Source organism: Odocoileus virginianus, chromosome 2, assembly GCF_023699985.2.
Source record: "Odocoileus virginianus isolate 20LAN1187 ecotype Illinois chromosome 2, Ovbor_1.2, whole genome shotgun sequence".
Classification (NCBI taxonomy): Eukaryota; Metazoa; Chordata; class Mammalia; order Artiodactyla; family Cervidae; genus Odocoileus; species Odocoileus virginianus.
Genome location: NC_069675.1, coordinates 99495659 through 99523054, shown reverse-complemented (window position 1 = coordinate 99523054; position 27396 = coordinate 99495659). Strand labels below are relative to the sequence as shown.

The following is a 27396-nucleotide window of genomic DNA, read 5'->3' as shown; positions in this document are numbered from 1 at the left end:
AGGTCATGAGAACAAAGCAACATACAGTGCCCACGGCCCAAGGACCCCCAACCCTGGGCTTCCACCTTGGGGACATGGGGTCATGGGAAACGGATCGGCCCCGCACGCCTCACCGAACAGGCGCTATTTAGATTTGGGACTTTTTAAGCAGTTTTCTTACCTTTTTTGTTTTTTTCCATTTCAAGTTAATGTTTAGTGGATTGTGACATCATAATTTCCAATTAATTCCTCGTTTGGCCGACCTGCCCTTCTGTCCACCTGGCTGTCGGCCAGTTAGATGCCCGCCGGGCGGGGGGCACTCACCCGCTCCCAGTCCTGGGCCAGCCAGTGGGCGGGGCAGTTCTTGTCCCCGCAGGGGTGGATGGCCAGCGGCTTGGTCTCCATCTGGCACTGAGACTCAGGCACGACCCGTCCGTCGCTGGTCTTGCAGTACACGTGTCTGATCATGCGGCCCTGCCCGCAGCTGCCACTGCACTGCAGGGGGACACCCGGGGTCAGAGGCAGAGCCCCTCCCAGGGCCCCCGACCGCCTTCCACAGAGAGAAGAGCAGCGGGGGGGGGGGGGGGGGGGGGGGGGGGGAGGGGTTGCCACGGTAACCATGTTTTAAATACCATGCTCTGTTCTAATTACAGAAAGATGGCATGCTCAATGAAAAACACACAGAGAAAATCACACCTAAGACCCCAGAAGAGTCCCCTGTGCGCCCAGCACCCAGAGGGGACCCCAGTGGGCATCTGAGCTTCTTATCCAGGTGGGAGAAAAGAGAGACAGGCAGGCAGGGAGCTTATAATGGGGACATCGCAATGGGCCCACTTGTGTCGGTTCAAGGTTCTGATCCCCTGTGATCACACAGGTCAGCCCTCTGAGCCCCCAGCCGGGCTGCCCTCACCGGCCCCCAGTCGGAGACAGTCCACTGGCGGTCGCAGGGGGGCCCTGTGCAGTCCTTCTCCCCCACAGGCCTGGTGCTGGGGTCACACAGCTTCTCGTCCTCCGAGCAGCGGATGTCCCGGGTCACCACGCTGCGCTCCCCACACTTGGCCGTGCACTGCAGGGAGACGGCGGAAGGGCGGGCTCACAGCCACCCCAGCTGCACGCAGACCCCGGCCCGGCTCCCACCCGGCCCACGGCTCCCACCCGGCCCGCTCGGCCCCCACCTGGCCCACGGCTCCCACCCGGCCCACGGCTCCCACCCGGCCCGCTCAGCCCCCACGCGGCCCAAGGCCCCCATCCGGCCCACGGCTCCCACCCGGCCCGCTCAGCCCCCACCCAGCCCACAGCTCCCACCCAACCCACTCGGCCCCCATCCGGCCCACTCAGCCCCCACCCGGCCCATGGCCCCCACCTGGCCCACGGCTCCCACCCGGCCCACTCGGCCCCTCCCGCACCCCCCCGCCCACCTGGCCCCCACCTTGGACCACGCGGACATCTCCCACTGCGGCCCGCAGGCCCCCACCCGCCCCCAGCCCGCACACACACCTCAGACCACTCGGACATCTCCCACTGCGGCCCGCAGGCCGGGTTCCGGCAGGTCTTGCGCTCCTCGGGCCGCACGGCCTCCGCCGCCTCGCACAGGTCGCTGTACACGGAGCTGTCGAAGCCGGGCGACAGCATCTTCCAGCAGCGCACGATGCGCGACTGGTAGCCCTCACCGCAGGTGCGTGAGCACTCGCTCCAGCTGCTGGTCTCCCACCTGCCTCGGGAGGGCGCGGCCTTCAGCGACCCCACCCCCTCCCAGCCGCGACCCCACGCGGTTCCCTCCAGCCAGAGCTGTCAGGCCCTGCTACCTCCAACTTGGGGTCCTGCCTCAGTGTCCTGGAGCCCCCAGCCCCACTGAAGGGAAGAAGGCACCCCCATGACTGTACACCCAGCTTCTTGGAAAGGAGCAGACACAGGCTGAGCAGAGACCCCAGGACAGAGCAGAGACCCCAGGATGGAATAGAGACCCCAGGATGGACCAGAGACCCCACGACAGAGCAGAGACCCCAGGATAGAATAGAGACCCCAGGACGGAGCAGAGACCCCAGGATGGAATAGAGACCCCAGGACGGAGCAGAGACCCCAGGATGGAATAGAGACCCCAGGACGGACCAGAGACCCCAGGACGGAGCAGAGACCCCAGGATGGAATAGAGACCCCAGGACGGAGCAGAGACCCCAGGATGGAATAGAGACCCCAGGACGGACCAGAGACCCCAGGATGGAATAGAGACCCCAGGACGGACCAGAGACCCCAGGACGGACCAGAGACCCCAGGATGGAATAGAGACCCCAGGACAGACCAGAGACCCCAGGACGGAATAGAGACCCCAGGACGGGCCAGAGACCCAGGACGGACCAGATACCCCAGGACAGACCAGAGACCCCAGGACGGAGCAGAGACCCAGGACGGAGCAGAGACTCCAGGACAGGCCAGAGACCCCAGGACAGACCAGAGACCCAGGACGGACCAGAGACCCCAGGATGGAGCAGCCCCCTGGACGCGGCATGGCAGATCCCCAGCGCACCCGCCCCCAGCATGTGCCCTGTCCGGGGCCTGGGGGGCAGGTACCTGGGCTGGCACTCCCTGCCTGCACAGAATTCCTGGACGGGCTCGGGCCGCGTCAGGGCGTCGCAGTAGCTGTCGTCCACCTCGATGCCGTCATAGCGGACACACATGGCATAGGTCGACATGACCCCTGGGTTCAGGACAAGGGAAGGGCGCTGTGAGCCCCCTGTGAGCACCTGGAGGCCGGCAGGTGGTCCCCGAGGCTGTGGGCGTGGCACCCGGCCTCTCGGGGCTTCCTGGTTTCAGTCCCGCTGACCGGACTGTGGGCGGATCCCAGCGAGGCCGGGCCTATGCATCTGAGCTCCCTCCCCACCTGGGCCGAGGGCCTGAGCGCTTCTCTGCACAGTCTTCCCTGCCCACCCTGTGCTGCGTCATAGACCCTGAGCTGAAACGAGGAGGTGATGTGTTGGTTGCTTCAGGCGTGTCCAACTCTGCGACCCCGTGGACTGTAGCCCACCAGGCTCCTCTGCCCATGGGATTCTCCAGGCAAGAATACTTCGGAGTGGGTAACCATTGCCTTCTCCAGGGGATCTTCCTGATCCAAGGATCGAACACAGGTCTTTTGCGTTGCAGGCAGATTCTTTACCATCTGCCCCCCAGGGAAGCCCAAGAAGTCACAAACACTGCACTTTTAGTAAACTCAAAATGGGCCTTACAGAGGCGCAGAGACAAACCCAGCCAGGTGTCACTCACTCATTCATTCAATGACTATGAGTGGGTAGGTGGGTGGATGGATGAGTGGATGGGTAGGTTGGTGGCGGATGGACAGATGGATGGGTAGGTTAGTGGTGGAAGGATGGATGGTGGATGGACGGATAGATGAGTGAATGGATGAATGGGGAGGTTGGTGGATAGGTGGGGAAGTATGGATGGATGGATAATCTAACCATTTCAGCGCTTCGCAGACTCCTCAGATATGACATTAGACCTTCAGATCCTCCTGCCCTCCCATGGCATGCCCCAGTCCTTATCCAGCTCCCTCTCAAACTTTCTTTAATGATTTTTGTGATTAAATACCTGCTACTCTATAAATCTAGGGCCTCCCTGATAGCTCAGTCAGTAAAGAATAAGCCTACAATGCAGGAGAACCCTGTTCAATTCCTGGGTCAGGAAGACCCACTGGAGAAGGGCTAGACTAACCGCTCCAGTATTCTTGGGCTTCCCTTGTGCCTCAGTGGGTAAAGAATCTGCCTGCAATGTGGGAGACCCGGGTTCGAACCCTGGGTTGGGAAGATCCCCTGAAGAAGGGAAAGGCTTACCCACTCCAGTGTCCTGGCCTGGTGAATTCCATGGACTAAGTCCATGGGGTCACAAAGAGTCAGACATGACTAAGCGACTTTCATCTCACTTCACTTCACTCTATAAATCCCGTGGGGGGACCGTATGTAAAGGGCCAGCCTTCAACCAAAATTATTCATTCCTTGATCGCCACCTCCACCTTCTGCTTCTCCAGTCTTCCTGCCCTGCACCCCCATGCCAGGCACCAGGCTGACGCAGGGGCCAAACTCTCTCCACAGTGCGTGGTTCCCTCCATGCCAAGGAGCCAGGGTGACTCAGGGCAAGTGTGAACACGGGTGGGGTCAGGGGCCGTGGTTGTCATTATTACTGGTGTGTGTGTGCCAAGGGGCAGGGACCCAGCCTTGCTGGATGCTGGAGAGAGCAGAGTCCTCCCCTCGGGGGTTGCGCTGCCCCATAAACCAAGGGGCCCTGCCGACGCGCTCCCTGCCCAGGGGCGCGTGTCTGAAAGCCGGCAGCTCCTGCCTCTCCAAGCCCCAGCCTTGGATGGAATGAAAACAGCCTGGGAGGCGGCCCACACGGGGACTTTTTCTTTTTTCCGTGAGGGACGAGCCAGGTTGCAATCACGGCTTCCTCTCTGCCAGCGCCGGGCTGTGTCGTCTTTAGCCGTCGCTGAGCGGGGAGCTGGCTTCCTGGCCAGGCCTGCTCAGAATGTTCCAGAGACACCAGTTCTGGGGCCCAGGAAGGTCCAAGTCAGGGGACTCGCAGACCCTCAGCAAGCGTCTGTTTGTTCTCTCCTCGTCATCCAGGGAAAACACAGCAGATCCTGATCAGGAGGGACGGGACTCCTGGTCTCAGCGCTGTCCCCGGCTGGGGGTGACGTGAGGGCGGTCAGACTCTCCAGGCCTCCACTTGCCACTCACCCCCTCCCAGGGACCCCCCACACGGGACGGGAGGCGCGGCTCCGGTCTTCTGGACACCCGCCTCACGGTGTCAGTCCTGAATGCGGGGCTTCTCAAGCCTTCTTACCAAGCCCTCCCTCTAAAGGAAAGGAGCAGAAGGCCCCGACGCCGGACTGAATGGGCCTTTTCTGCCCACAGGCCAGGGATCTCAGAGCCCGTCGGGTCCACTCTCCCCGCCCTGGACCAGGGTGCCGAGAACCCTCGGGAATCATCCCGTGTGACTCAAGTGAAGGGTCCAAACTGATCCACCTGCCTTTCTCCCATTCTCAAGAGCATCTTTAAGGAAAAGAAAGAACGCTTGCTGCTATGACCGGGGCTCAGGACATAGGAGACTTGCTGATCGCCAGTGATGAGGTGGAAGTTTGCACAGGCCCCGCAGGCCACAGAAGGTTTGTAAACCACCACCCTCTCCCCCGTCGCCCAGAGCTGGCCTGGGGTCGGCGCCCCGGCAAGTGGGATTTCGAGAGGAGCCCGCCACAGGGTGTGCAGAGGTGAGCCATTCTGCAGGGACCTCAGCTCACCGCTTCTGTGGGGTGCTGCCCACCCTATTTGGTGTCTCTGTGGCAACGGGGAACTCACTCGGTCGGGGCGGCTCACTCCAGTCCCAGACAGGCTCGTCTGAAGGAGAGCACGTCCTTTCAGCAGAGCCAGAACCTGTCTTCCTCACTTCCTTTCTTCTTGCATCCTACTGTGCACCTTGGGCCACCCAGGGTGGGCCAGCCCGCCCCCTGCCCGGCACTCTGCGGGCGCCGAGTCACCCTGGATGAGCTCCCTGGGGACCGCCTTCTGCCCAGGGCCAGGCTCAGCCGCTCACCCCCAGGGCGGCTTCATCCCGGAGGGATCTCAAGCCTTGTCACCTCCCAGGAAGGGACATGTGCAACGGGAACGAAAGACACTCCCCGCCACGTGTGCTGTGGCCACCTCGGCACGCGTGGGGTCCGAGGGATGACGTCGGGGCTCCCGATTCAGAACGGGACCCTGCCCTTCAAGGGCAGGCTCTCAAAGCAGGCTCCCCCAACATCCCGCTCTCCCCAGCACTCAGCCCCGACTTCACTCCCTGGACCAGCGCTGTGGCTGCTTCTGGCCCCATTGGTGGCACACAGCAGCAGCGGTCCTGCTGACGGCGCCCAGCTGTCAAGCTTTGACCCTGATTGCTTATTTTTCCTTTCCCATCTACCCCTATAACCACGTTTGGATAGGTGGACGTCCCATTTTATAGGTAGAGAGGGGAGACTCAGCAATTAAGAGCATGGGGTGTGGACGACCAAATAGTTCATCCCAAGTGCTCACCACACCCCCACAAAGCCCTCCTCGAACCCTCGAGAATATCGGGGCAATCTCAGCCCGTCACCTGCCCTGCTCAGGGGAGGAAAGACGGTGTAGCAGGAGTGGGCCTGGCTTCCCGCTTGAGACAGAGAGCTGGTGGTCCGCTCAGCGCCCCGCAGAGCTGTTTCCCCAGCTCCTTCTTCAGCCCCATCTCCTGAGATGCCGGTCATCCCCAGGCCCCCGGCTGCCCAGGGCCCAGTCAGCCACTTGCTTCTTTCGCCACGCTGGCCAGAGCGTGCAGGGGTCCCCAGAGCGTGCGGGGGTCCCCAGAGCTCTGGCCAGCTGGGGTGGGAGTGCAGAGGCAGAAGCAAGGGCCTCGCACGTTTTCAGCGGCAGCAAGCCCAGTCTTGCCAAAACACCAAGTCCCAGGTAGAAATAAGGCAGCACCCGCCCCGGGGTCTCCCTGCGTTTGCCGCAGGCCAGCGCCTGGGTCTGCTGTCCAACCTTACAGAGGAGGGGACCAGGGCTGGTGGTGGGGTCCCAGACTCTGGGCTGCAAGCCAGCGTCTTGGTGCAGCGGCGGCCGGCCCAGTGAGCAGACAGACATAGGTTCAAGGCCTGGCTTGACACTTACTGATCCCATGTGTCTGTCTGTCCAGGCAACCCCAGGATCTGTTATCCCCCCAGCTGTTTCCTCCCCAGACGAGGTCCTAGAATCTGAGAAGTTTCCTCTCTCATAGTCCACACGGGTCTACTCCCCGCTTCTCACCCCCTGAGATTTCCTACCTCTTAACCAAGAGGAGGATTTTCCTAACAATGTACGAAATGCGGAAAGATGAACGAGGGAGCCTTGGGAGTGCTGACTGACCCCCACACGGCTGGGCCTTACATGGTCCATCATGAGGACACCCAGACTGCCACCATGTCCCCCCACATCCTGTGGGCCAGGAAACCGCTAGACTAGCTGACCGCGGGCAGTTCAGGGCTACAAGCAAGCGGACAGGCCCCGAAGCCCAGACTCCGCCCGCCGTGGAGGTGGGCTCGCGGGCGCCCCCGGCCGTCTCAGGTACCTGTGGTGCAGGTGGAACTGCAGGGCTCGTGGGATGAGAGCTTCCACCGGTACATGTCCGCGGGGCTCACGCCCTGCTTGCGGGACTTGGGCCTGGTCCTAAAAGCAGGTGAAGCAGAGAAGGGGGTGAGTTCCGTGGAAGTGTGTGTTCTCATCGCTGCAGGGTGGGGGGCGTGGCTGTGTGTACCTGTCCTGAGCCCCTCCCCCGGGCAGAAGGGCAGAGTCCCGCTGCCCTTCTGGGGGCCCCAGAACCCACTGTTTAGAAGGAGTGCCCCCAGGGTGGCAGGGCTAGGAGGAAGGGGGAGCTGGCACTTTCCATCCCAACAGCTGGCTGAGCACACAGCCCTGCGGCTGTCTGGGCCCCACTGGGGGCTCTGGGGGGGTGGGTGAAGAACCTGGCGCTCCCCGTCATAGTGGCCCCTTCCACACCCACAGGCCTCTCACCGCCCCCCTCCAGCAGGAGTACGCCGATGCCTCCTCCCCCATCCCCAGGAAGGGACCGCAGAGGCACCTGGTGTGCGTGGAAGATGCCGGAACCCTCTCCCGCGGCCTTCCCCAGCAGGGATTCTGGCCACCGGGCCTCCGGGGATCAAAATAGACCAGCCCGGGGGCAGGCGGGGGAGGGGCCGCGTCCCCTGCAGACGCCTCTGCCCAGGTCTGCGAGGGCTGCTGAGCAAGGGAACGCCGAGCTGGGTCCCCGCCAGCGACGGGCTGGGATTCTTGGCCGGAAGTCAGGCGGCCCAGCCAACTATTGTTCGGACTGTTTGCTTCTTTGAACCAGTCGGTGTGCTGGGCCCAACCTCGGGATCCAATGTGCCGGCTCGCTGTGGACTCGGCAGGGGCCGAGCGAGGTGGTGGAGGCGTCTCCCGGAGCCCGGGATCTGCCCTGAGAGGCAGCTGCCCCCGGAGCCAGCCAGGGGGCATGGGGCGATGGGCCCACCACCCAGCCCCGCTTCCCTTCCCACCCAGAGGGGCTGACGGAAGGCCCCTGAAGCTGAGACCCTCGCACAGGGCACACCCACAGGCCCTTTCTCGGGGCCTTCTGTCGCCGCGGAGGTCAGGCTTGGAGCAGGGTTTGCAGGGCACACACTCTAAAAGGCTTTCCAGGGACTCCCCTGGTGGTCCAGCGGTTAACACTTTACTTTCCAATGCAGAAGTTAAGGGTTCGACCCCTGGTCAGGGAGCTAAGATTCCACATGCTTCATGGCCAAAATGCCGAAAATCCATTAAAAACAGAACTAATATTGTAACAAATTCAGTAAAGATTTTAAAAATATGGTCCAGACCAACGACAGCAACAACAATAACCACAACCAAAAAAAAAAAAAACCTTTAAACAAATAAATAAAAGGCTTTCCAGCCGATTCTGTGATGGAGACATCGGTTTGGACTTGACTGGGAGTTTACTGTTTGCCTTCCAACTTCTGGAATTTCACAAGAACAGCTCTTAGACTGCACTTGTGGCCTTGAAGGCACGTCCTGCTCTGAGGACCAGGAAATAACCTACCTACGGACGGACATGAAGTCATGAATTCACTGATATGGTTCCATGAGCCCAGGAAGGAGCAAAGTAATGGAGTGGAAAGCCTACGGCAGTCCGTTGCTGGGTCACGGCCCCCGAGACCCCTCGCCGGCTAGCCTCACCCTCCCCGCCGCCCCAAGCCTGCCCCGGCCTTGCCACACATACAGGGGGAATCAGAAGGTCCTCCCCCGTCCTCCTAAAAAGTGAGGGGGCCCTTTCAGATGGGCCCCCCACCCACCCGAGACCAGGCGTCTCAGCACAAAGGGCCCGCGGCGCCTCCTCGGGGAGGGAGAGGCGGATGCCCCACACAACACCGTGACCCCTGCCCTCCTGTCAACAGCTTCCAAATCTCCCCAGGAACAAACAAGGACCACAGGCTTCAGCCCCCGCCCTGCCACCCCACCCATGGAGGAGCCGCGCCATCTTTATCTAATTACACACTCCTGGGCCAGCAGGCAGCGTGACTCACAGTGAAGAGACAGCAAGCCGTTCAAAATAACCCCCTGGGTTTTCAGCACCAAAGGTCTTTCTGGAGGGGCTGCCTGTCCCTGTTCACACCAGCGCAGCGCAGGGGGGCCCTCCTGCCTGAAACGCATCTTTGCACAATAATGTGACGCCTAAAATGCTCTGCTCTCTGCAGAGAAAAGCACCCAGAAAATCGCTGAACCAACAGCCCTCCACCGCCTCCGTCTGGAGGGAAGCTAGCGCCCGCTGATTGCCAGGCTGGGCCAGGCATCTTGCAGGGACGCTCCAAGTCCTTCATCTCCAACTTTCCCTGGACGGCCTTGATGGTTCCTAACAGGCTCAGAAAGAGCTTTGCTTCCCTGCCCCCACCCAGGCTGCGAGAGAGACCCCAGGTCTGCATCCCAGCCCTGGCGTCTGGAGTCAGGCCTCCCCTGGTTGTTCCAGGCGGTTCTGAGAAGGTGAAAATAACCTTGCTCTCTGGACCGTGCCTGGATTGCGCCCTCCCTAAGCAGACACGACTTCCTGTGTTTGGACAATTTGCCGCGCCGGGGCTATTTTGGCCTGGCGGTTTCCCCCCGCCGCCTACTCAGCCCTTTATCTCCAAAGGCCATCTTTGGTCTCCCGTCAGCAGTGTCCTTTGAAGCCACTGGCGGGGCAGCGGCCCCATCTCACCCCATCGGGACTGTCTGAGCCCTGATGGCCATTGTATTGGTTCCTGCATCCCAGACATCCCCCTAAGGGCCCAGGGGTGGGGGCAGGAACCCACGGGACCAGACGGGAAAGACTCTTTAAAATGTGGCTTAAGGACCTGAGAGCTGCTGCTGTGACCCAGCCTGGGGATCCCAGGATGCCTGAACTGACGGCCCTGACGAGCCCCTCCCTTGGGGACAGGGCACGGAGACCCACAGAGGATCACCGATGTGTCCTAACGCCATGGGACTCAGGTGTGCGTGTCTGTGTGTGTGCGTGCGCCCGTGTAGCGGGGCAGAGCTAGGATGGTGACCCGGATCTCCACCGCACTTTCCGGGCCTCCAGCCGCATTACACAGCAGCCTGTGCTCCACCTCCATAAACCCATTCAGGCAGGGACCGACCATCGGACAGCTGGTCATCTTCACAAGCGTGGTCCCAGGAGGGCCCGTCCCCCATCCCTGGAGGCTGAGTGCATTCATGACCAGTCCCTGGTTCCTGGCTAGGTGCCCTGGATAGAATTCAGTCCTCTGGACACCCCTGGGGCTTAGAAGAGCCTCCCAGGATCAGAGAACAAGTAATTGGCCCCAGGTCACACAGGCAAGTGCAGCTGATTCTGAATCCCGCACTCAGACTCAGAGCCTGTCCTCCTCTAGCCTCTGGGTGCCACACACCCCTGAGGCCCACTTCCTGTGAGCTTCCGGACCCATGTCGGGCCAGCAGATGGCCTCGGGGGGAGGAAGCACAGCCACAGGAGCTCCGGGCCGCCCACTCTGTCCGCATTTGCAAAGTCTCCCCCTCAGAAGGGCCCGGATGTGCCGGGGAGTCTCACGGGGCCTCAGGAAAAACACCTTGAGAACAGGGCCAGAGGGGCATCTCCTGTGGGCTCAGGGGCCCAGCTCTCTGCTCTTGTCCTCTGGGGGTGAGTCGCCTCCAACCGTGCCACCTTAAGAGTGAACACCAAATATTCCATCAATCTCAGTTCCCTAAGGATGCCCGCCTCTGCACCCCCAGCCCTGGCGAGGGTTCTGCTGGCTTGGTGTCTAAAGCCAAGGGGTCTAGGTGGGTCCGCAGAAAACAGGACGAAACAAAACCCGGGGGGGCTTGTTCCAGCCTCCTGTCCCCACCCACACTGGCATCTGCTGGGCCCTCCTCCGTCTGTTTAGACAGCCTCATTGCCCTGCGAGCCTCTGGATGACAGGACAGTAGCCCTCAGCCAGGGGCCTGGTCGCCAGGATTGTGCTCTCGTAGAGACAGTGACAGCAGCAGGCCTGGAGCCACCCTGCTCCCAGCTGGCCCCAACCCTGGGAGGCTCCTGGCCTCAGATTCCTCCAGGGCCAGCTGTGACTGTCCAGGGGTCCCCAGCTGTGACTGTCCAGGGGTCCCCACCTGTGACCGTCCAGGGGTCCCCACCTGTGACCGTCCAGGGGTCCCCACCTGTGACTGTCCAGGGGTCCCCAGCTATGACCGTCCAGGGGTCCCCAGCTGTGACCGTCCAGGGGTCCCAGCTGTGACCGTCCAGGGGTCCCCACCTGTGACCGTCCAGGGGTCCCCAGCTGTGACCGTCCAGGGGCCCCCACCTGTGACCGTCCAGGGGTCCCCAGCTGTGACCGTCCAGGGGTCCCCAGCTGTGACCGTCCAGGCGTCCCCAGCTGTGACTATCCAGGGGCCCCAGCTGTGACCGTCCAGGGGTCCCCAGCTGTGACCGTCCAGGCGTCCCCAGCTGTGACTATCCAGGGGCCCCAGCTGTGACTGTCCAGGGGTCCCCAGCTGTGACCGTCCAGGGGCCCCCAGCTGTGACCGTCCAGGGGTCCCAGCTGTGACCGTCCAGGGGTCCCCACCTGTGACCGTCCAGGGGTCCCCAGCTGTGACCGTCCAGGGGCCCCCACCTGTGACCGTCCAGGGGTCCCCAGCTGTGACCGTCCAGGGGTCCCCAGCTGTGACCGTCCAGGCGTCCCCAGCTGTGACTATCCAGGGGCCCCAGCTGTGACCGTCCAGGGGTCCCCAGCTGTGACCGTCCAGGCGTCCCCAGCTGTGACTATCCAGGGGCCCCAGCTGTGACTGTCCAGGGGTCCCCAGCTGTGACCGTCCAGGGGCCCCCAGCTGTGACCGTCCAGGGGTCCCCACCTGTGACCGTCCAGGCGTCCCCAGCTGTGACTGTCCAGGGGCCCCAGCTGTGACTGTCCAGGCGTCCCCAGCTGTGACCGTCCAGGGGTCCCCACCTGTGACCGTCCAGGCGTCCCCAGCTGTGACTGTCCAGGGGTCCCCAGCTGTGACCGTCCAGGCGTCCCCAGCTGTGACTGTCCAGGGGTCCCCAGCTGTGATCGTCCAGGCGTCCCCAGCTGTGACTGTCCAGGGGCCCCAGCTGTGACTGTCCAGGCGTCCCCAGCTGTGACCGTCCAGGGGTCCCCACCTGTGACCGTCCAGGCGTCCCCAGCTGTGACTGTCCAGGGGCCCCAGCTGTGACTGTCCAGGGGCCCCAGCTGTGACCATCCAGGGGTCCCCAGCTGTGACCGTCCAGGCGTCCCCAGCTGTGACCGTCCAGGCGTCCACAGTGTATCCTCGCCGCTGGACTCTCCCACATCCCAAACCCAGAAGCCACTCCAGCCCCCACAGCCGGAGGTCTTGTTCCCAGTGCCTGACTCCGGGGTCTGGCTCCTGGCTGGGGACCCCACTGGACCATCCCCCAGTGTCCTCCCTGGCCGGCAGGGAAGGTTGTCCTAGCTACTCCACCTTCAGGGAACGTCCGCCTATGCCTGATGGCCACGAGTGCAACGACCGTCCAGATGAAGAACCATAGGACCGCAAGCCTCCAGGCTCTGAGCCCCGAAGGTGTCACTCACCTACCTCTCTGAGCTCCATATCAGTCCCTGAGGAGGGGGCGCTGGGATGAAAGCCCACCTCTGTACGGGCGATGCTCAGCCCCAAGTGCATGGAACTGTCCGCCTCCCCGCTTCCCGGCCCCACTGCAGAGCAGGAACTTCAAGCCATGGTACTAACTTGTGGGAAAGACGCTAAAACCCAGGCCTCCTGCTCCCCGAGGGGCCAGGCAGGGGCAGCCCCCTCCCCCTCACCTCTGCTCTGTGTCCCCCACCGCAACACCCCGGCCAGACAGGGCCGGGGAGGTGCCTACCTGGCCTTCTGGGTCCGGTTCCCGGCCAAGGCGGGGAGGCTGGCGCTGGCGTTGGGGAACGGGGCCTCGGAGGAGGTGTTGGCCACCCTGTCGCTGCTCAGCTCCAGGTAGGACCCGTTGAGCAGGTAAGCCCCGGCCCCCTCGCTCTCCTCATAGTCCAGGTAGAGGCTCTCGGCCGGGGAGCCCCTCGGGGCGCCCTGGGCAAAGATGCTGTTGACGGTCTCGTTGAGGGGGAGCTCCCTGGAGTCGGAGCCTGCACCCAGCAGCTGGTCGGAGATGGCATTGGCCGAGAGCAGCTCCTGGGAGGTGAAACGGGCGTCGGCCTCTCGGTCATCCAGGTCTCCCGCCAGAGCCGTCCGGGTGGTGTTACCGTCTACGGGAGAGATGAGTGCTCAACCTCCCGTGACCCCTCGTGTGGGGCAAGGGTTGCCCTGGTTGTGGGGGGAGGGAGTGCTGACCGGGGGGCAGGGCTGCAGGAAAGACCCGACCCAGGAAGCACCCAGAGGCAGGTTTCCACCCAATGAGAGGACGCACATCGTCCAGCGGAGCCTCGCAAGCCAACCCAGACAAGCTCTCGCCGGGGAGCCTGCCTGAGCTCAGCAGGGGTGTCGAATAAGGTCTCCCCGAATGCATGCCTGCCCCGCAACCACAGAATGTGAGCTTCTGTGGAAATGAGATCTTCACAGACTTCAGAGCTCCAGAGTAGATTGCTACAGGTTTAGAGTGGGTACTAACTGCAGTGCCCCTGTCCTTAGAAGAACACGGGAGACGCACAGACAGAGGGGCAGCTGGCTGAAGACAGAGTCTGTGCGTTTCTGAGGCTTTACACCCCCAGCTTGCGGTCGGCTGCCAGCGCAGCCCCGAGGGACTAGCAGCCTCCAAAGTGTTTTCTACCTGGGGACGCCGAGAGTCTCGGAGACGTGACCGAAGTCAGCAAGCGGGTTCTCCTCAAGCCTGGTCCGCCCTCCGCCCTCGGCAGGTGTGATGGTGGCGGCCAGCCCCCCACAGCCCTCAGGGGCACAGCCCAGCGGCCAGCCTGGGGCTCGGGGACCCCAATCAGGTGCCAGGGGGCACCCCGCGCCTCCCCCTGCTCCCCCCGGAGACTCCCCCTCGGCCCCTGCCTGGCTCATCCTTAACTCCCTCCTGGGCCCGCAGTTCAGGGGCCACCCCGCCAAGGGCTCGAGGTCTTCCCTAACCCCTCAGCTGCCCACCACTCCCTTCCAGAGCTCTCACCACACCTTGCTGCGTTGTCTGTCTGTCTGTCTGTCTGTCCCCACCAAGCGGTCAAGGGCACAGGCTATGGGGTCAGACCCACTGGAATTTGCCCCCAGCAGATGGGGATGGCGTCACTTGGGAAAGACCCCTCCCTGGGGCTCAGTCCCCACTTCGGTCAAGTGGAGACAGCCTTACCCACCTCGAAGAAGGTGTGTGGAGGTCACACCTGCCCCGCCAGCCTGCACGTGACCAGCACCGCCGCTGCCCTCTTCTGCAGGCTGCGGGTGCTGAAGACCCTTCACCCGAGGGCCCTCTCCCTAGGAGTGCCCCCCCACCCCGCCCCTCCTCCTGGTTACCTCGGAAGCCCTTGCCCCTGGGGGGCCCCTCGCAGGCCCTGCCGCTGGCCTGCGCGCACACCTCGTTGGTCTCCTGGCCTCTGCTCAGACCCAGCTCGATCTCTGGGCCCCGGTGGCCAAACAGGCGGTTGTCCAGGCCCAGCCGCTCCAAAGAGGCCTGGCCGAAGAGGGAGGCGTTGTGCTGCAGGAAGCCCACCAGCCCGGCTCCATCCAGCTCCTGGCTCTCCACGCTGTCGGAGGCGGGGTCCGAGAAGCTGTAGTAGACGGGCTGGAGGCGGTGGGCGTGCGGCGGCTGCAGCAGCGTGTACTCGAAGGTGATGGAGGGGCTCTTGCCGTTCTGGTTCCACACCTGGGGGCAGGAGAAGAAGTGGGACCCTGGCCCCTCCCCCCCAGCCCTTCCCCACCAGCCTAGGGCGGCTGCTCAGCCCATCGCCCAGGAGCCCCTTGAGGACAGGAGACTCTGGTCCTGGAGCTGCAGGAGGGTTCCTGCCACACACAGGCCTACAGCTGAGTCCTTCCCGGGGACTCCCCCTCGCCTGGATGACGCTGCCTCGCCTGCCCAAGGCCACACTTAGCCCCACGAGCAGCCCGTGTCCAAAGACGGGTGAACACAGCCCAGACCCAGCGGACAAAGCCCAAGCACAGGCAGTCAAGGGTGCTCGGGTAGCAGAGTGTTTGAAAGGAAATAGAGCCAGTTAAAACCCAGCCTCGTTTTACCATCACCACGTGCCGGCAGTCCTAAGCAATAAGACTGGACTGTCCCCGCCACCTGCCGCGCTGGCCGCGCGGGAAGGGCCAATGCCCAGGCCCCTGAGAGCCCCCCACCATCACAGCTGGTGGGGGGTGTGCTGAGGCTTCTGTTGAGACCACGTCACCGCCAGCGTCTCCCCTACTGGTCCAGCTCCCACCCCCACCCTTCCCGAGGGCTCGCCTGGTCTAAGTCAGCTGGTGCAAGAAGCCCCAGGAAGTGGGCTCTCAAATGGGAGTTTAGAGTAGGGTCCTCCACCAGCAGGGGTGATTCCCTGGCAGTGGACAGACCCCTGAGATCCCCCCCGCATGGTGGGCTGGGGAGGATACAAGAGGAAGTGTGCTGTGGGTGCCATGTCTCAAGTGCTGGGAGTTGGCTGGGGTTGCAGGGGCCTGGAGAAAAGGTAAGGGTCTGTGGAGAAAGACAGCGAAAGGCTAGGGTGATGTCACCACCTAAGCTGCAACCTCAGGCCGAGCCAGAGGGCCTCGTTGGTGTTGCGTGGAGAGGCGGACGTCCCCCAGCAGGACTAGAAAGTGTACCAGAGCCAGAGAGCCAGGCTGGCTTCTCCACCTCACCAGGAGCCCAACCAGGGGATGGCTTGGAGCCTGGGGATCTGAGTGAAACTGCTTGAAAATTTTGAAATCTCAGATTCCCCTGAATCTTGGGGCCTGGAATGTAGTCATTTCCACCCCCGTGACGGCCAGCCCCCCGGCCCTCACCGGAAGATGGTGCAGAGATCTCTGCCTTCAAAACTCTGCCAGCCTCCCGCAGGGCAGTGCCCACCTCCTCCCTGGACCACCCGGCTGGAGGCGTGCGTTCAGACCCCTTTCCACCTGCTCAGGACAGTCATGGGGCTACTCGGGCGAAAAGAGGCAATCCGTGACAGGCCTGCAGGACCGGCCTCTGGGGGCAGCAGAAGCTGAGCCTGCGTGAGGGGGGGAGTCTCCCAGGGGAGCCCTCGTTCAGGATGAGGGAGGAACCACACTGGCAAGAACCCCAGGAGGAGGTGAGGGAACAATCCACGCGGGGGCCATCGCAGCAGACGACGAAGGAGGGAGCCGCCAGGCGACTGTTTTCTGCAGCATCGCCTTAGGACATGCCGTCTGCTGCAGTGAAAAGCGTGATGGCGAAGAGCCACCAGCGTCACTCAGAGGGACACCCGGAGGGCTGATGGGTGTCCTCTCGGGCCAGGGTTGGTGGCAAGAGGTGCTGTTACGTCTGCTCTCCAGGATAGTCATAACAAGGAGGCTCAAGTACCATGATGAGCAAGAAGGTTGACACCGTAGCCAGGGACACATTTGGACACAGCTGATAAAACAAAGAACACCCTGGGGACAGATGCGTGGGCCCAGAAAGGTGCTTCTCCATCCATCTGATCAGAAGAAATCGAGGGTGGATATGCACGAGGCAGAGGCAGCTGCCACATAAAAGTACCCATTCCCGCTCTATTTCCTGGACCACTTTTTAGACCCAGAATCCACTGAAGGATGGAACAGCCAAGTCCCCAGGAAAAAGGCTCCCCCGGTTCTTCCCCCAAAAAACTCAGCTATTTACGTGGTGAACTGCTCAGTGGAGAAACAGGTAGACACCGTGGAACCTGGGTCCACGTGGTCCTTGTTGACCAGGGACCCAAAGCATCATTATTACCTCCAGTTACTGTGAGAACACGTGGGTGACAAGTAATGGCCCCATCATGACTCTGGTCTGATCCAGAGCCCATCCACTGGATCCAAGGCTCACTCAGCCCCCAAACGCATAACTGGGAGTTGGCAGAATTCTCATGTTGGCTCCTGGACCTGGGGGGGAGCAGCTGTACCATAATTGGGAAGCCTGTGAACCTGAGTCCCAACCTCATGCAAGAGGGTAAATCAGAAACCACTTTGCATCCTTGGGGAAAACACAGAGATTGGTGCTGCTCAAAGACTTCAAGGATGCAGGGGTGCTGACCCCATCATAGCCCCCATTTAACTCAACAGTTTAACCCCAACAGAAGCAAGACAGATACAGGAGGTGAACTGCCACAAACTCAGCCCAGCAGTAGCCTCAAGTGCAGCTTTGGGACTGATGTGGCATCTTTTCTAGCATAGATTAACGCACCCTCCAGCTGAACGTATGCGGCCATCCATCTGGCACATTCTCATCTGCCCCTTTGGGAACGAGGAGCAGAAGAGATCTGTTTTGTGGCTCTGCCCCAGGGTCACCCTGACTCACCTATTCCCTGTCACAACACAGGACAAAGGGGTCTGGCCCATCCCACACTACATGACCTTGGTCCTCTAGGCTGACAACATTGTGTTTATCAGATGAGCAGGAAGGGGCACTGGAGGCCTTGGTAAAACACAGGTGCTCCAGAGGCTCGGAGATTAACCCCCGGGGAAGACTGGCCTCAAGTCACTGAAAATCTCCGGGGCCAGACATCAAGGGCAGGAAAGGACCTCTCCTTGAAAAGAAAGGGAAAATGATCACATCTCATGCTCCCCCATCATGAAGAATTTTGGACACAACGTATTCCACGTCTGGGAATATCGGTCCTGTCCATACACAGGATTTGCTTTGAGTGGGGTCCGGAGGGCAGAGGGCTCTGCAGGAGGTCCAGGTGGTGGTGCACACATCCTGCCTCCTGGGCCATAGTACCCGGCAGCCCTTTGTAGCAACGGAGGTGTCTGTGGTGGAGAAAGACAGACTGCAGAGTTTCTGCCAACCTTAGCTGAGAAAATGATAACAGAGACCCTAGCGTTCTAGAGGAAGGCCATACCCCCTAAAATAAATAGATGTTCTTTGGGAAAAGCTCCTGCTAGGCTACCAGGCCCTTTGACCACAGGACATCAAGTGACCAGAGCTGAAAAACATAACATGCAGCCCCTCAACTCCATTAAGTTCGGAGCTTGGGAGGGCCCAGCAGAAGTCCAGGGCTCAAGGGTCAGAAAGCTGGTCAGCAGGTGACCCAGCTGCCATCATCCACGACTCTGGCACCAGCTCACTCTCTTAGCTCACGCCTATGGCCGCGTGGGGTACCCTTCTGATGAAGTCAGAGAGGAGGACAATGGCCGAACTCAACACGAAATCAGGCCAGCTTGGTCTGGAGGTGCAAGCTGAAAATGAGCTCTGCTCCGGAGTAACCCCGAAAAGTTGCTGTGAAAGAAAACCACCCCCCAGCGAGCTTCAGGCAGTGTGTGTGAGGTGGTCATCCAGTTTGTAAGGAGGACAGAGTGGCCCTAGGTAAGAATAAATGCTGACTCATGGACGGTGCAATTGGCTGGGCTGGTTGGTCAGGCGCCTGGAAGGAAAAGATTTTAAGACAGGGGAGGAAGTGGTCTGGAGAAGGCGCACATGGGTGGATTCAGGGAAGAGGGTCTCTGGTCCATCTGTTAATGCCCTCAGGGGAACCCCCGCCCCAGGAGGGCCTGAAACAACCAGGCAAGAGATAGAAGGGGTCTGCCAGCTGACATGGGCCAGCCTCCCGCATCGGTCAGGAGGGCGGGCTCTGTTCCCACCATATCCCTCGGTGTCCACGAAGGCCAGCAGGCCTCCAAGAGCCTCAGAACTACCTCTTAACATCCCCTGGTCTCCATGACGTTCCTCTACATTTCCAGAGCTGGGGCGAGGCAGCAGTGACCTTCACTTCTGGACAGGAGCCCCGGGGAGAGTCCTGGAAAGCTGGGCCTAACAGGCTGCACTCTCCCGCCCTCTGCTCATGCCCCTGCCCCGCCCCCAGGAGCCGAGAGCACCGGGACAGCATCGGGGGATGGCTGTGACAAGCTCCGCCAAGTCCTTGGCACTGAGTGTCCATGCGGTCGGGAGTAGGGAACTCCATGGGGGGTCAAACCCCCAACTGCGGAGTGGGGTGGGGTCCTGCACCCCCACACCCCAACCAGCCCTTGTCCTCATCCCCCCCACGCAGTTTCTGGGGGCTCCTGCTGTGTGTGCCCTCCAGGGGAGCTAGCTTAGAAGAGGGGAAGGCGGAGGCAGGGAGGGGAGGGGGAGGACCACACAGGTGAGAGGGTGAGCAAGCGAACGGGCCAATGGATTCACGAGTCACTGAGAGGCCAGCGAAGGAACTCGAATCTGAGTGAGGGCCAGGGTGAGGGCATGGGTCAGCGAGTGAGCGGGGGAGCGGAGGAGCCACCCCGCGTGTGGGGGGCGGTGGCCCACGCACCATGACATTCAGGCCCTGGGTGGTGGGCCCCTGGGCCACGATGTACTCGATGCCCGTCTCGTACACGTCCATGGGCCGCCGGTACTTGACCACGGTGCCGGCGATGTTGAAGTTCTTGGGGCTGTCCACCTTGAAGTTGCCGTTGAAGAAGAAGTAGCCGGCTTCATCTGCAAGAGCTGAAAGGGCACAGCTGCCCAGTCACATGTGCCGGGGAGGGGGGCGCACAGAGAGGGCTGAAGGGCTGGGAGGAGCGGAAGCCCACGCTCAGACTCTCTGGTCAGCCTGGCCCTGTGACCCTCCCCAAACCCCCAGAGCCGGGAACCTCCACGTGTTGTGGGAGTGGCAGGCTCCGTCTGCCACAGCATGTGGCCCTGGCCGGGGAGACGTGAGTCCTCATTCTTAACCAGCCTAAAATAAACAAGGGCTTGTCTAGACGACCCGAGGATGGCTGGCCCGGGGCCCACTTGGTCCTGCCATTCTAGTGGCCTCAGAAGGGCCCGGGGCTGCAGGGCGATCAGGAGCATCAGGACCAAGCGGCCAGGTCTAGACACATGCTGGACCGCAGGTGTCACCCAGGTTGGGGCCAGCTCTGCTAGAGATCCCCCGTGAACTGGGGGGACTCGCCACTTTCAGCTTCCCACCCCGACGGGGCCCACGCAGAGCGACACAGCAGCCCTGTCCCAGCATCCCCCGCAGGCCCTACCAGACCACCCCAAGCTGACCAGCCTGGTGCTCTTGCTGGGAGCGTGATGCTCTGCCAGGCTGGGGGACCTGGCTGCCCCTTCTCCCAGGCAGGGCTCCCAGTCAGCCTCTCTCTGAGGCAGGGTGTGGTGGACACTTGGAACCGAGGACCTCGGAAGGACGTCTGCTCCCGGAACTGGAACCGCACCCCCCCCCAACACCCCTGGCAACAGGCTAGAACGTCTGCCCAGAGCCGGGCGGCTAGCCCTCCCCGGGAGCCTCAGGGCTGGTGTGGGTGGGGGCTCGACCTCGGGGACAGTGTCTCTTCCAGAGGGTGTCCTTACAGCCTGTTCCAGGAACTGGCCTGAAGGCAGGGAAGAGCTTAGCGTCCAAAGCTCCTGATGCAACACGCGCGGCGGAGCCCGGCAGTTAATTTATTATCAGACACAGTGAGCAGCCTCCACCCACTGGACGAACACCCTCTGTGCAGCACCGTCAGGACGAGAGCATGGGCCAGGCAAGGGGACCCGCGGGGCCAGGCTTGCACACGGGGTTAAATCCCCGGCCCATGTCCAAAACCTGCTTCCTGACAGTAATGACCTTCCTTCCTGTGGCTTCCCCGGCACTCTGGGCCGCCCTCGGTATTTCCACGCGTCTGTTTCAAGAACGATGTCTTTGCAGCCAGCTCTGGGAACACGGTGTTTCCTGGCCTCAGCGCCCTCCCCGCAGGCCACAGAGCAACCGGCCTGGCAGAGTCCGGGCTCCCGCTTGGGTCCGGGGCTGGCGCCTAGAGCCTGAAGACCCGCTGGGTCAGCGGCTGGTGCTCGGGGGCCCAGGCACTGGGGCTGACAGCCTGTGCAGGGTTCAACCCCGGGGAACTTTAGCAAACACTCCACCCCCACACCAGCACCCCCCAGGAAGGGTGGCTGCACCCCGCCTGCCCTGGCCCCTGAGAAGATGCCTCGAGAGGTAGGGAGGTGAGTCAGGCTTTGGGGACAACCTGCCGACCTGGGTCCCTGGCCTGCCTGGCAGAGATCAGCTCCCAGTTGTCAATACCTGTTCTCCTTGGCCAGAAAGGGCTCCCCAGGTGTACAGACAATATGCATGGCCCCACCCACCTCCAGCCGCACAGGGAGCCCTTCCAGACATTGTCACCCAGGTGGGCCTCACTGCCTCAGCCACCACGCAACTTACTCCAGAATCCTCAAGTCAGAGACCCCAAATGCCTCCAGCTTCCCACCAGAATGGCCAGTGGCCAGAACATCAACTCTGGGCCCCAGATGGGTGCTTGCATCCCACCCCTGCTTCTTGTCACCCTTGGCTTCCAACTGGCCACCCACTTCCTCTTGCTCTGCCTAACTTCTCACCCCTGGACTCTCAGTCCTCAGACCCTGGGGCAGGACGGGGGTTCAGAGATGCCGCCTCCAGCACCTCCAGTTTTTTCCCGTGCCTGGCCCCCTGGGGGTGGGGTGCTCACTACCTGAGTCACAGCCCCCTCTGGTGTCAAGCTGCCCTGAGTGCGAGGTCTTTCCACACCTGGGGATGGGGTCAGCTTCCCGACGAGCCCCCACTCCCACCGCGTGCATAGACACAGACACCCGGGCAGAGTTCTGGCTTCCAGGCCACCCCTCTTCTGCAAGGCCAAGTGCCCCCATCCACCCACAACCCACACATCTCACCCCGTGTAAATCCACAAGCCCTGCGAGCTGCCAGCCCACATACACACCCAGCACGTCCGCAGACTTCTTCCGCTCCACAATCTGGATGTCTCGGGCGCCAGCTGGGATGTGGGTCACCAGAGAGTAACCTGGGGGAGGGGACAGTGGTGAGCAGCAGGTCGGCCGCGAGAGGTGCCTCTCGAGCGGAAAGGCAGCCCTGGATGGCGGTCACCACCCTCTTGCCCTCCTGGTGGGCGAGAGGCAGTGTCTCAGGGCAGCCCCGTCCCCACCCGAGAGCTGCACCCAGGCCCCCGAGGGGTGCGTGCACGGCATTGCGGGAGCAACCCGTGTGGCTGGAGAGCTGGCCGGCCGCCCTGGCATGGCCTGAGCAGTACCGGATTCCAAGACACTTTCCTATCGAGGCCGCGGGTGCCGCTCCCGAGTATCTGCCCTGTTCCTCACGAGGGACGCTGCAGGCCGCGGGGGTCATGGATCAGCCGGGGTCAGACGTCCTCAGTCCTGCTCCACCGCTATCATCAAGGTGGCCCTGGCGAGCTGCCGGAGCCTCGGGCCTCCATGTTCTCATCCACACACGGGGGTGACGGTCCCCATGCTCAGTGGGGGAGGAGATTCTGGGTACTCAGAGCCTGGCCCTGAGGACGCCCTCACTATTGTTATTTTTAAAAACCCACACTGTCATAACATCGCATTGATTTTACAGACTTGCTACATTACAAATGTAGGTGAGGAGGTACGTGGCGCCAGCTAGGGGCCTGCCAGCAAAGGCCCCAGCAGGTGAGGAAGCAGCCACGGAGATTCCCTCAGAGCCCCCTAGAGAGGGACCAAGGGTCTTGGGGGCAGGGTCTGAGGAAGGCACAGTGCCGCCAGAAAGGGGTGGAGGGTTCACTGGGGAGAAGGAGGGGAGATTTTTCAAGCCTTAAGAATGAAAAGCCTTTTAGGAGATGGTGAGAAGGTTCTGGAATCAGGTTTGCTGGGGCCGACCCTCAGGCCACCTAAGGAACGTGTGGGCCCACCTGGCAGATGAGATGCTTCTACAGGCTGCTCCCCTTTGCAGGTACCTGAAGACACGGAGCCTGTCCTTCCAGCCAGAAGGGGGCCCCTAAACACTTCACCACCGGCGGTCTCGGTGGGAGGGCAGGTGCTGTGGCCTGCAGCCCTGGCCTGTTTCCGGGGTGCGAACACTGCCTGTCACAGTGGCCGATTTCAAGCTGCCAGCTGGTGTTGCTGGGTGCAGCGTTGGGAAAGGGACACAGTCATCTGCCTGCTGCCCCAGTGCTTCCAGCCGACAGACACAGTAACTCCAGGGGTAAGTGATCAGGAAGTGAGGGCTGTGCTTGGTGGTGTTCAGTAACCCAGTCGTGTCCGACTCTTTGCGACCCCATGGACTGCAGCACGCTAGGCTTCCCTGTCCTTCACTGTCTCCCAGAGTTCACTCAGACTCATGTCCATTGAGTCAATGACACCATCCAACAATCTCATCCTCTGTTGTCCCCTTCTCCCCGACCCTCAATCTATCCCAGCATCAGGGTCTTTTTCCAATGGGTTGGGTTTTTGCATCAGGAGGCCAATGTAATAGAGCTTCAGCTTCAGCATCAGTCCTTCCAATGAACACTTAGGGTTGATTTTCTTTAGGATTAACTGGTTGACTTTGCTTAAATATCACTTATTGCAGTAAAGGTGTGTGTATAGTTGCTCAGTTGTGTCTGACTCTTTGCGACCCCAAGGACTGTAGCCCACCAGGCTCCTCTGTCCATGGGACTCTCCAGGCAAGAATACTGGAGTGGGCTGCCATTGAAGGTTTCCATACCAGTTCAGTTCAGTCGCTCAGTCCTGTCCGACTCTTGTGACCCCATGGACTGCAGCACGCCAGGCCTCCCTGTCCATCACCAACTCCCAGAGTTTACTCAAACTCATGTCCATTGAGTCGGTGATGCCATCCAACCATCTCATCTTCTGTCGTCCCCTTCTCCTCCTGCCCTCAATCCCTCCCAGCATCAGGGTCTTTTCCAAAGACTCAAGTCTTCGCATGAGGTGGCCAGAGTATTGGAACTTCAGCTTCAGCATCAGTCCTTCCAATGTACACCCAGGACTGATCTCCTTTAGGATGGACTGGTTGGATCTCCTTGCAGTTCAAGGGATTCTCAAGAGTCTTCTCCAACACCACAGTTGAAAAGCATCAATTCTTTGGCACTCAACTTTCTTTGTAGTCCAACTCTCACATCCATACGTGACCAATGGAAAAACCATAGCCTTGACTAGACGGACCTTTGTTGGCAAAGTAATGTCTCTGCTTTTTAATATGCTGTCTAGGTTGGTCATAACTTTCCTTCCAAGGAGCAAGCGTCTTTTAATTTCATGGTTGCAGTCACCATCTGCAGTGATTTTGGAGCCCAAAAAAATAAAGTCTGCCACTGTTTCCACTGTTTCTCCATCTATTTGCCATGAAGTGATGGGACTGGATGCCACGATCTTTGTTTATGTATACTTATTTTTAAATTAGCAGCCAGCTCACGAGATTCTTCACTGTGGTTACCATGCACGCACCAGGGGACCATGTGGGTCAGTGCTTAGGACCACAGACCCGGGAACAAGCTGTCTGGGTTCAGACCCAACTCTGCCTCTTTTGGCTATGTGACCTTGACCTAGTTTCTTAACCTCTCTGTTTCCACATCTGTAACACGACAATAGTGGTGGTCCCCGCCCAGAGGAGATGCCGCGAGGTGGGAGCAAGTTAACCCTGCTGCAAGTGGCAGCGATGGGTGGGACTGGTTCTGTGTCAGCCCCCAGGCCCCCAGGCTGAGAGCTCCGTGCAGGCATGGACCTACTGTACCCTGTAGCTCCTGGCACACAGGCGGTGCTCAGAAAGAGACGCACTGCCTGAACGCCGCCTCTGCCGTGTCCACACCCCGGGACCTGGCAGAAGGTCCTGCATGCAGGTTTGTGCAAGGAACAGAGGAAGCACAAGATGTCTTTGCCCACGCTCCTTCCAAAGTGAGCCCTGCGAAGAAAGCGGCCTCTGCCCACTGTGGCTGTCAAGCGTTATTCAGAGCCCTGTCCAGCTGGGCCTCCGCTAAGACACCCCTCCTTTTCTTACTCTGACCCTCCTCAGTCGGCGTGTTCAGCCCTGGGTGCCACGTCCAAGCTCTAACACTAACTCTGAAATTATCCATCTGCTCCGCCTCCAGCAGAGGTGTGGTCCCAGCAGCCAGGTCCTCAGGGGCTCTCCAGGGGTTGGTTCCAGTCCAGATGTGCCTGGCCTCCGTGGGGGACTTCAAGCAGGCAGTTCCCACCCTGAACCTCAGTTTCCCCATCTGCTAAATGGGTTTCGGGCTGCCCTGCTTCTCCCAGTCCAGAGGCTGTGATAACCCAGTTTAATCCCACGGCATTAATAGAGGCCCACGAATGCCTCCAGTTTAGCCCCGAGTGTTATAAGCGACATCCCTCCAAAAGCAGCAAGTCCCAGCACATGCACGGACCCCCCTGTCGGCCCAGCCCCCAGAGCCGGATGCTCCTGTGAGGCCGCTGATAAGCCGCAGCCCCGGAAAGAGAGGGGCCGGCTCTGCACTGGGGCCGGTGGGACCCAGCACATCCCTTCAGCCCTGGTGACTTGGGTCTGAGAGCTCAGGCCCCAGAATCCACGTGCCCAGGCCCCACCCTCAGGTCAGCAGCGAGGACCGAACATGTGCCTCAGGTTCCCCCTGTTACAAGCGGGGCTAGTACCTCCCTGTAGGCTGTGCTGAGTTGGAGGTGGTCTCCCAGCCCCATGCGCACCGGGGCACCTGGGATCCAGGGATGGGCCATGCAGATCTGCTCTTAGTCCTGTGGCCAAGGGGGTCCTCCCAGAGCTGCTGGGCCAGCCCCACCAGGCCTGGGTAGAGGATCGGGGGGGTGCCCAGGAGGGGAAGGACCCTGCATGGTCACTCAGAGGCCGGGGGCAGGCCGCCCCAGGCTCCGGACCTGGGCGCCAGGGCACTTACCCAGGTGGGCGTTGCCTTTGCGGTAGTTGCCCGTCACGTGGGTGCAGCTGCTCCCGTCGCCCTGGCAGACGCCGCACTTGTCCAGCGTGTGGGTGGAGAAGAGCACCCCGTCACAGCCGATGGGCTGCAGGAAGGGAGGCGGAGAGGCTGCTGGGAGGGCGCCGAGGCGGGACCCCGGGGCCGCCACCGCCTGGGGCGACAGGGTGGGCGGCGGGCGCGAGGGGACCGGTGGGCGCTTGTGCTACAGTGTTGAACAACCTCACATTTTCCAGACACGCAGACCCCTCGCAGGTCGGCGAGCTTGCAGGATGTGCCGTCGCGGGCGGGCACCATGAGCTGCCGCTGGCCGTCCACGGTGGTGCAGTGCAGGTCGCACGGCTTGCTGGAGATGTGCACGTAGTCGTCTGCAGGAAGACGGGCGTCTCAGGGCACTGCGGAGCCGGAGTCGGGGATGTCTCCCGCCCCTCCCCACCCCGACGGAGACAGCCCTCTGTCCGTGGCGCAGATGGGGACACTGACACCTGGAGAGTGGAAGGGAGTTTGCCCAGGGCCTCAGCGGTAGAGACGGGGACTGAGATGCACGTGATCTGCCACAGATCGGCGCTCAGAGTCCAGCCTCTGCGGCCCTGTGAGTAGTGGGCAGCGTCCCCTCTGCAGGACATCTGAGCCAACTTGGTGGCCCCGGGCTGCTGGTCCTGGGGACCCTGCACCTCCTCCATGAGCAGGAGAAGCCAAGTCCTATGCACTGTTGCCTGAACTACTGGGGACCTTTGACAAGAAGCCCCCAGGCCTGTTTCCCCCCCTGCCCTCCCGCTGGACAAGGGCGCGCCCCCCCTGGTCCCCGGGGGTGGCCACAAGGGATGGATTCTTCCGGAGTGGGCCCCTGCTGGGTGGCCCCGGGCTGCGGTACCCGGGTAGAGTGGCTTCCACTGGTGCGTGCGCCCGTTGTACACGCGGGAGTTGAAGGAGATGCACTGCTCCTCACGGAAGCTCCTCCCGTCCGGCGGACACTCCTGGGAAGAAAGAGACAGGGAGGGAGGCTCCGGGAGGAACTCGGCCCGACAAAGGCATTTTTGTCCAGGCTGAGCAGGAAGTGGCTGCAGCCGGCACGGCCGTGCCAGGGCCGAGGCCCACGGGGTGGCCTCTCCTCCCTGCTCTCTGGAAGGAGGGCGGGGGCGCCAGGCCTCCAGACCCACGTGTGCTGGCCCTCCCACTGCGGCAGGCTGGGTCCCCTCGCCCCCCGCCACCTGGCCGTCTCCCCCGCTGCCCACGGAGACGCGGGGACACCGGCCTGGCCTGTGCTCACCCTGCCTCCTGGGGAAGGGGGCCCATCTGCATGTCTGCAACCACAGCCACGGGGCCTGGGATACGGGCGTTTACTGAATGGGCTTGACTTCGTGGAAGAGGAGCCCAAGAGGGCCAGAAGCCCAACCAGCTAAGTGTCCCTCCCGAGCTCAAGTCTGGAGGGCAGCTGACCCATGAGGCCGACCCAGAACCCGGGCTGCTCACTCCCACCTGCCCCCGACCCCTCACACATGCACACAGACACAAGGACCTACACGGTCATCTCTCTGCCCACCCCACCCCACCCCGGGGGTGCGGTTCAGACTGGCTCGGGCCCCATCATCGAGAAGCGCACGGAGGCCAAGCCAGAGTGATTGCCTCCGGCCAGCCCAGCCCAGCCACCTCGCTGCAGAGC

At 61.7% G+C, this 27396-nt stretch overlaps 1 protein-coding gene across 3 annotated transcripts in view; it reads right to left on the bottom strand.

The window, feature by feature from the left end:
- The window catches only part of ADAMTSL2 (ADAMTS like 2), a 36649-nt gene that overhangs the window by 4125 nt on the left and 5128 nt on the right, over positions 1 to 27396 (bottom strand). For all 3 annotated transcript variants that reach the window (XM_070455758.1, XM_070455773.1, XM_020888337.2), the window contains exons 5-16: positions 26608 to 26710; positions 25956 to 26101; positions 25698 to 25821; positions 21768 to 21848; positions 19361 to 19536; positions 14457 to 14805; positions 12886 to 13258; positions 7078 to 7175; positions 2548 to 2674; positions 1477 to 1690; positions 890 to 1045; positions 304 to 474 (exon numbers count right to left, since the gene is read on the bottom strand). In XM_070455758.1, the coding sequence (XP_070311859.1) occupies positions 304 to 474; positions 890 to 1045; positions 1477 to 1690; positions 2548 to 2674; positions 7078 to 7175; positions 12886 to 13258; positions 14457 to 14805; positions 19361 to 19536; positions 21768 to 21848; positions 25698 to 25821; positions 25956 to 26101; positions 26608 to 26710 (2118 nt within the window). The remainder of the gene's footprint in view (positions 1 to 303; positions 475 to 889; positions 1046 to 1476; positions 1691 to 2547; positions 2675 to 7077; positions 7176 to 12885; positions 13259 to 14456; positions 14806 to 19360; positions 19537 to 21767; positions 21849 to 25697; positions 25822 to 25955; positions 26102 to 26607; positions 26711 to 27396) is intronic.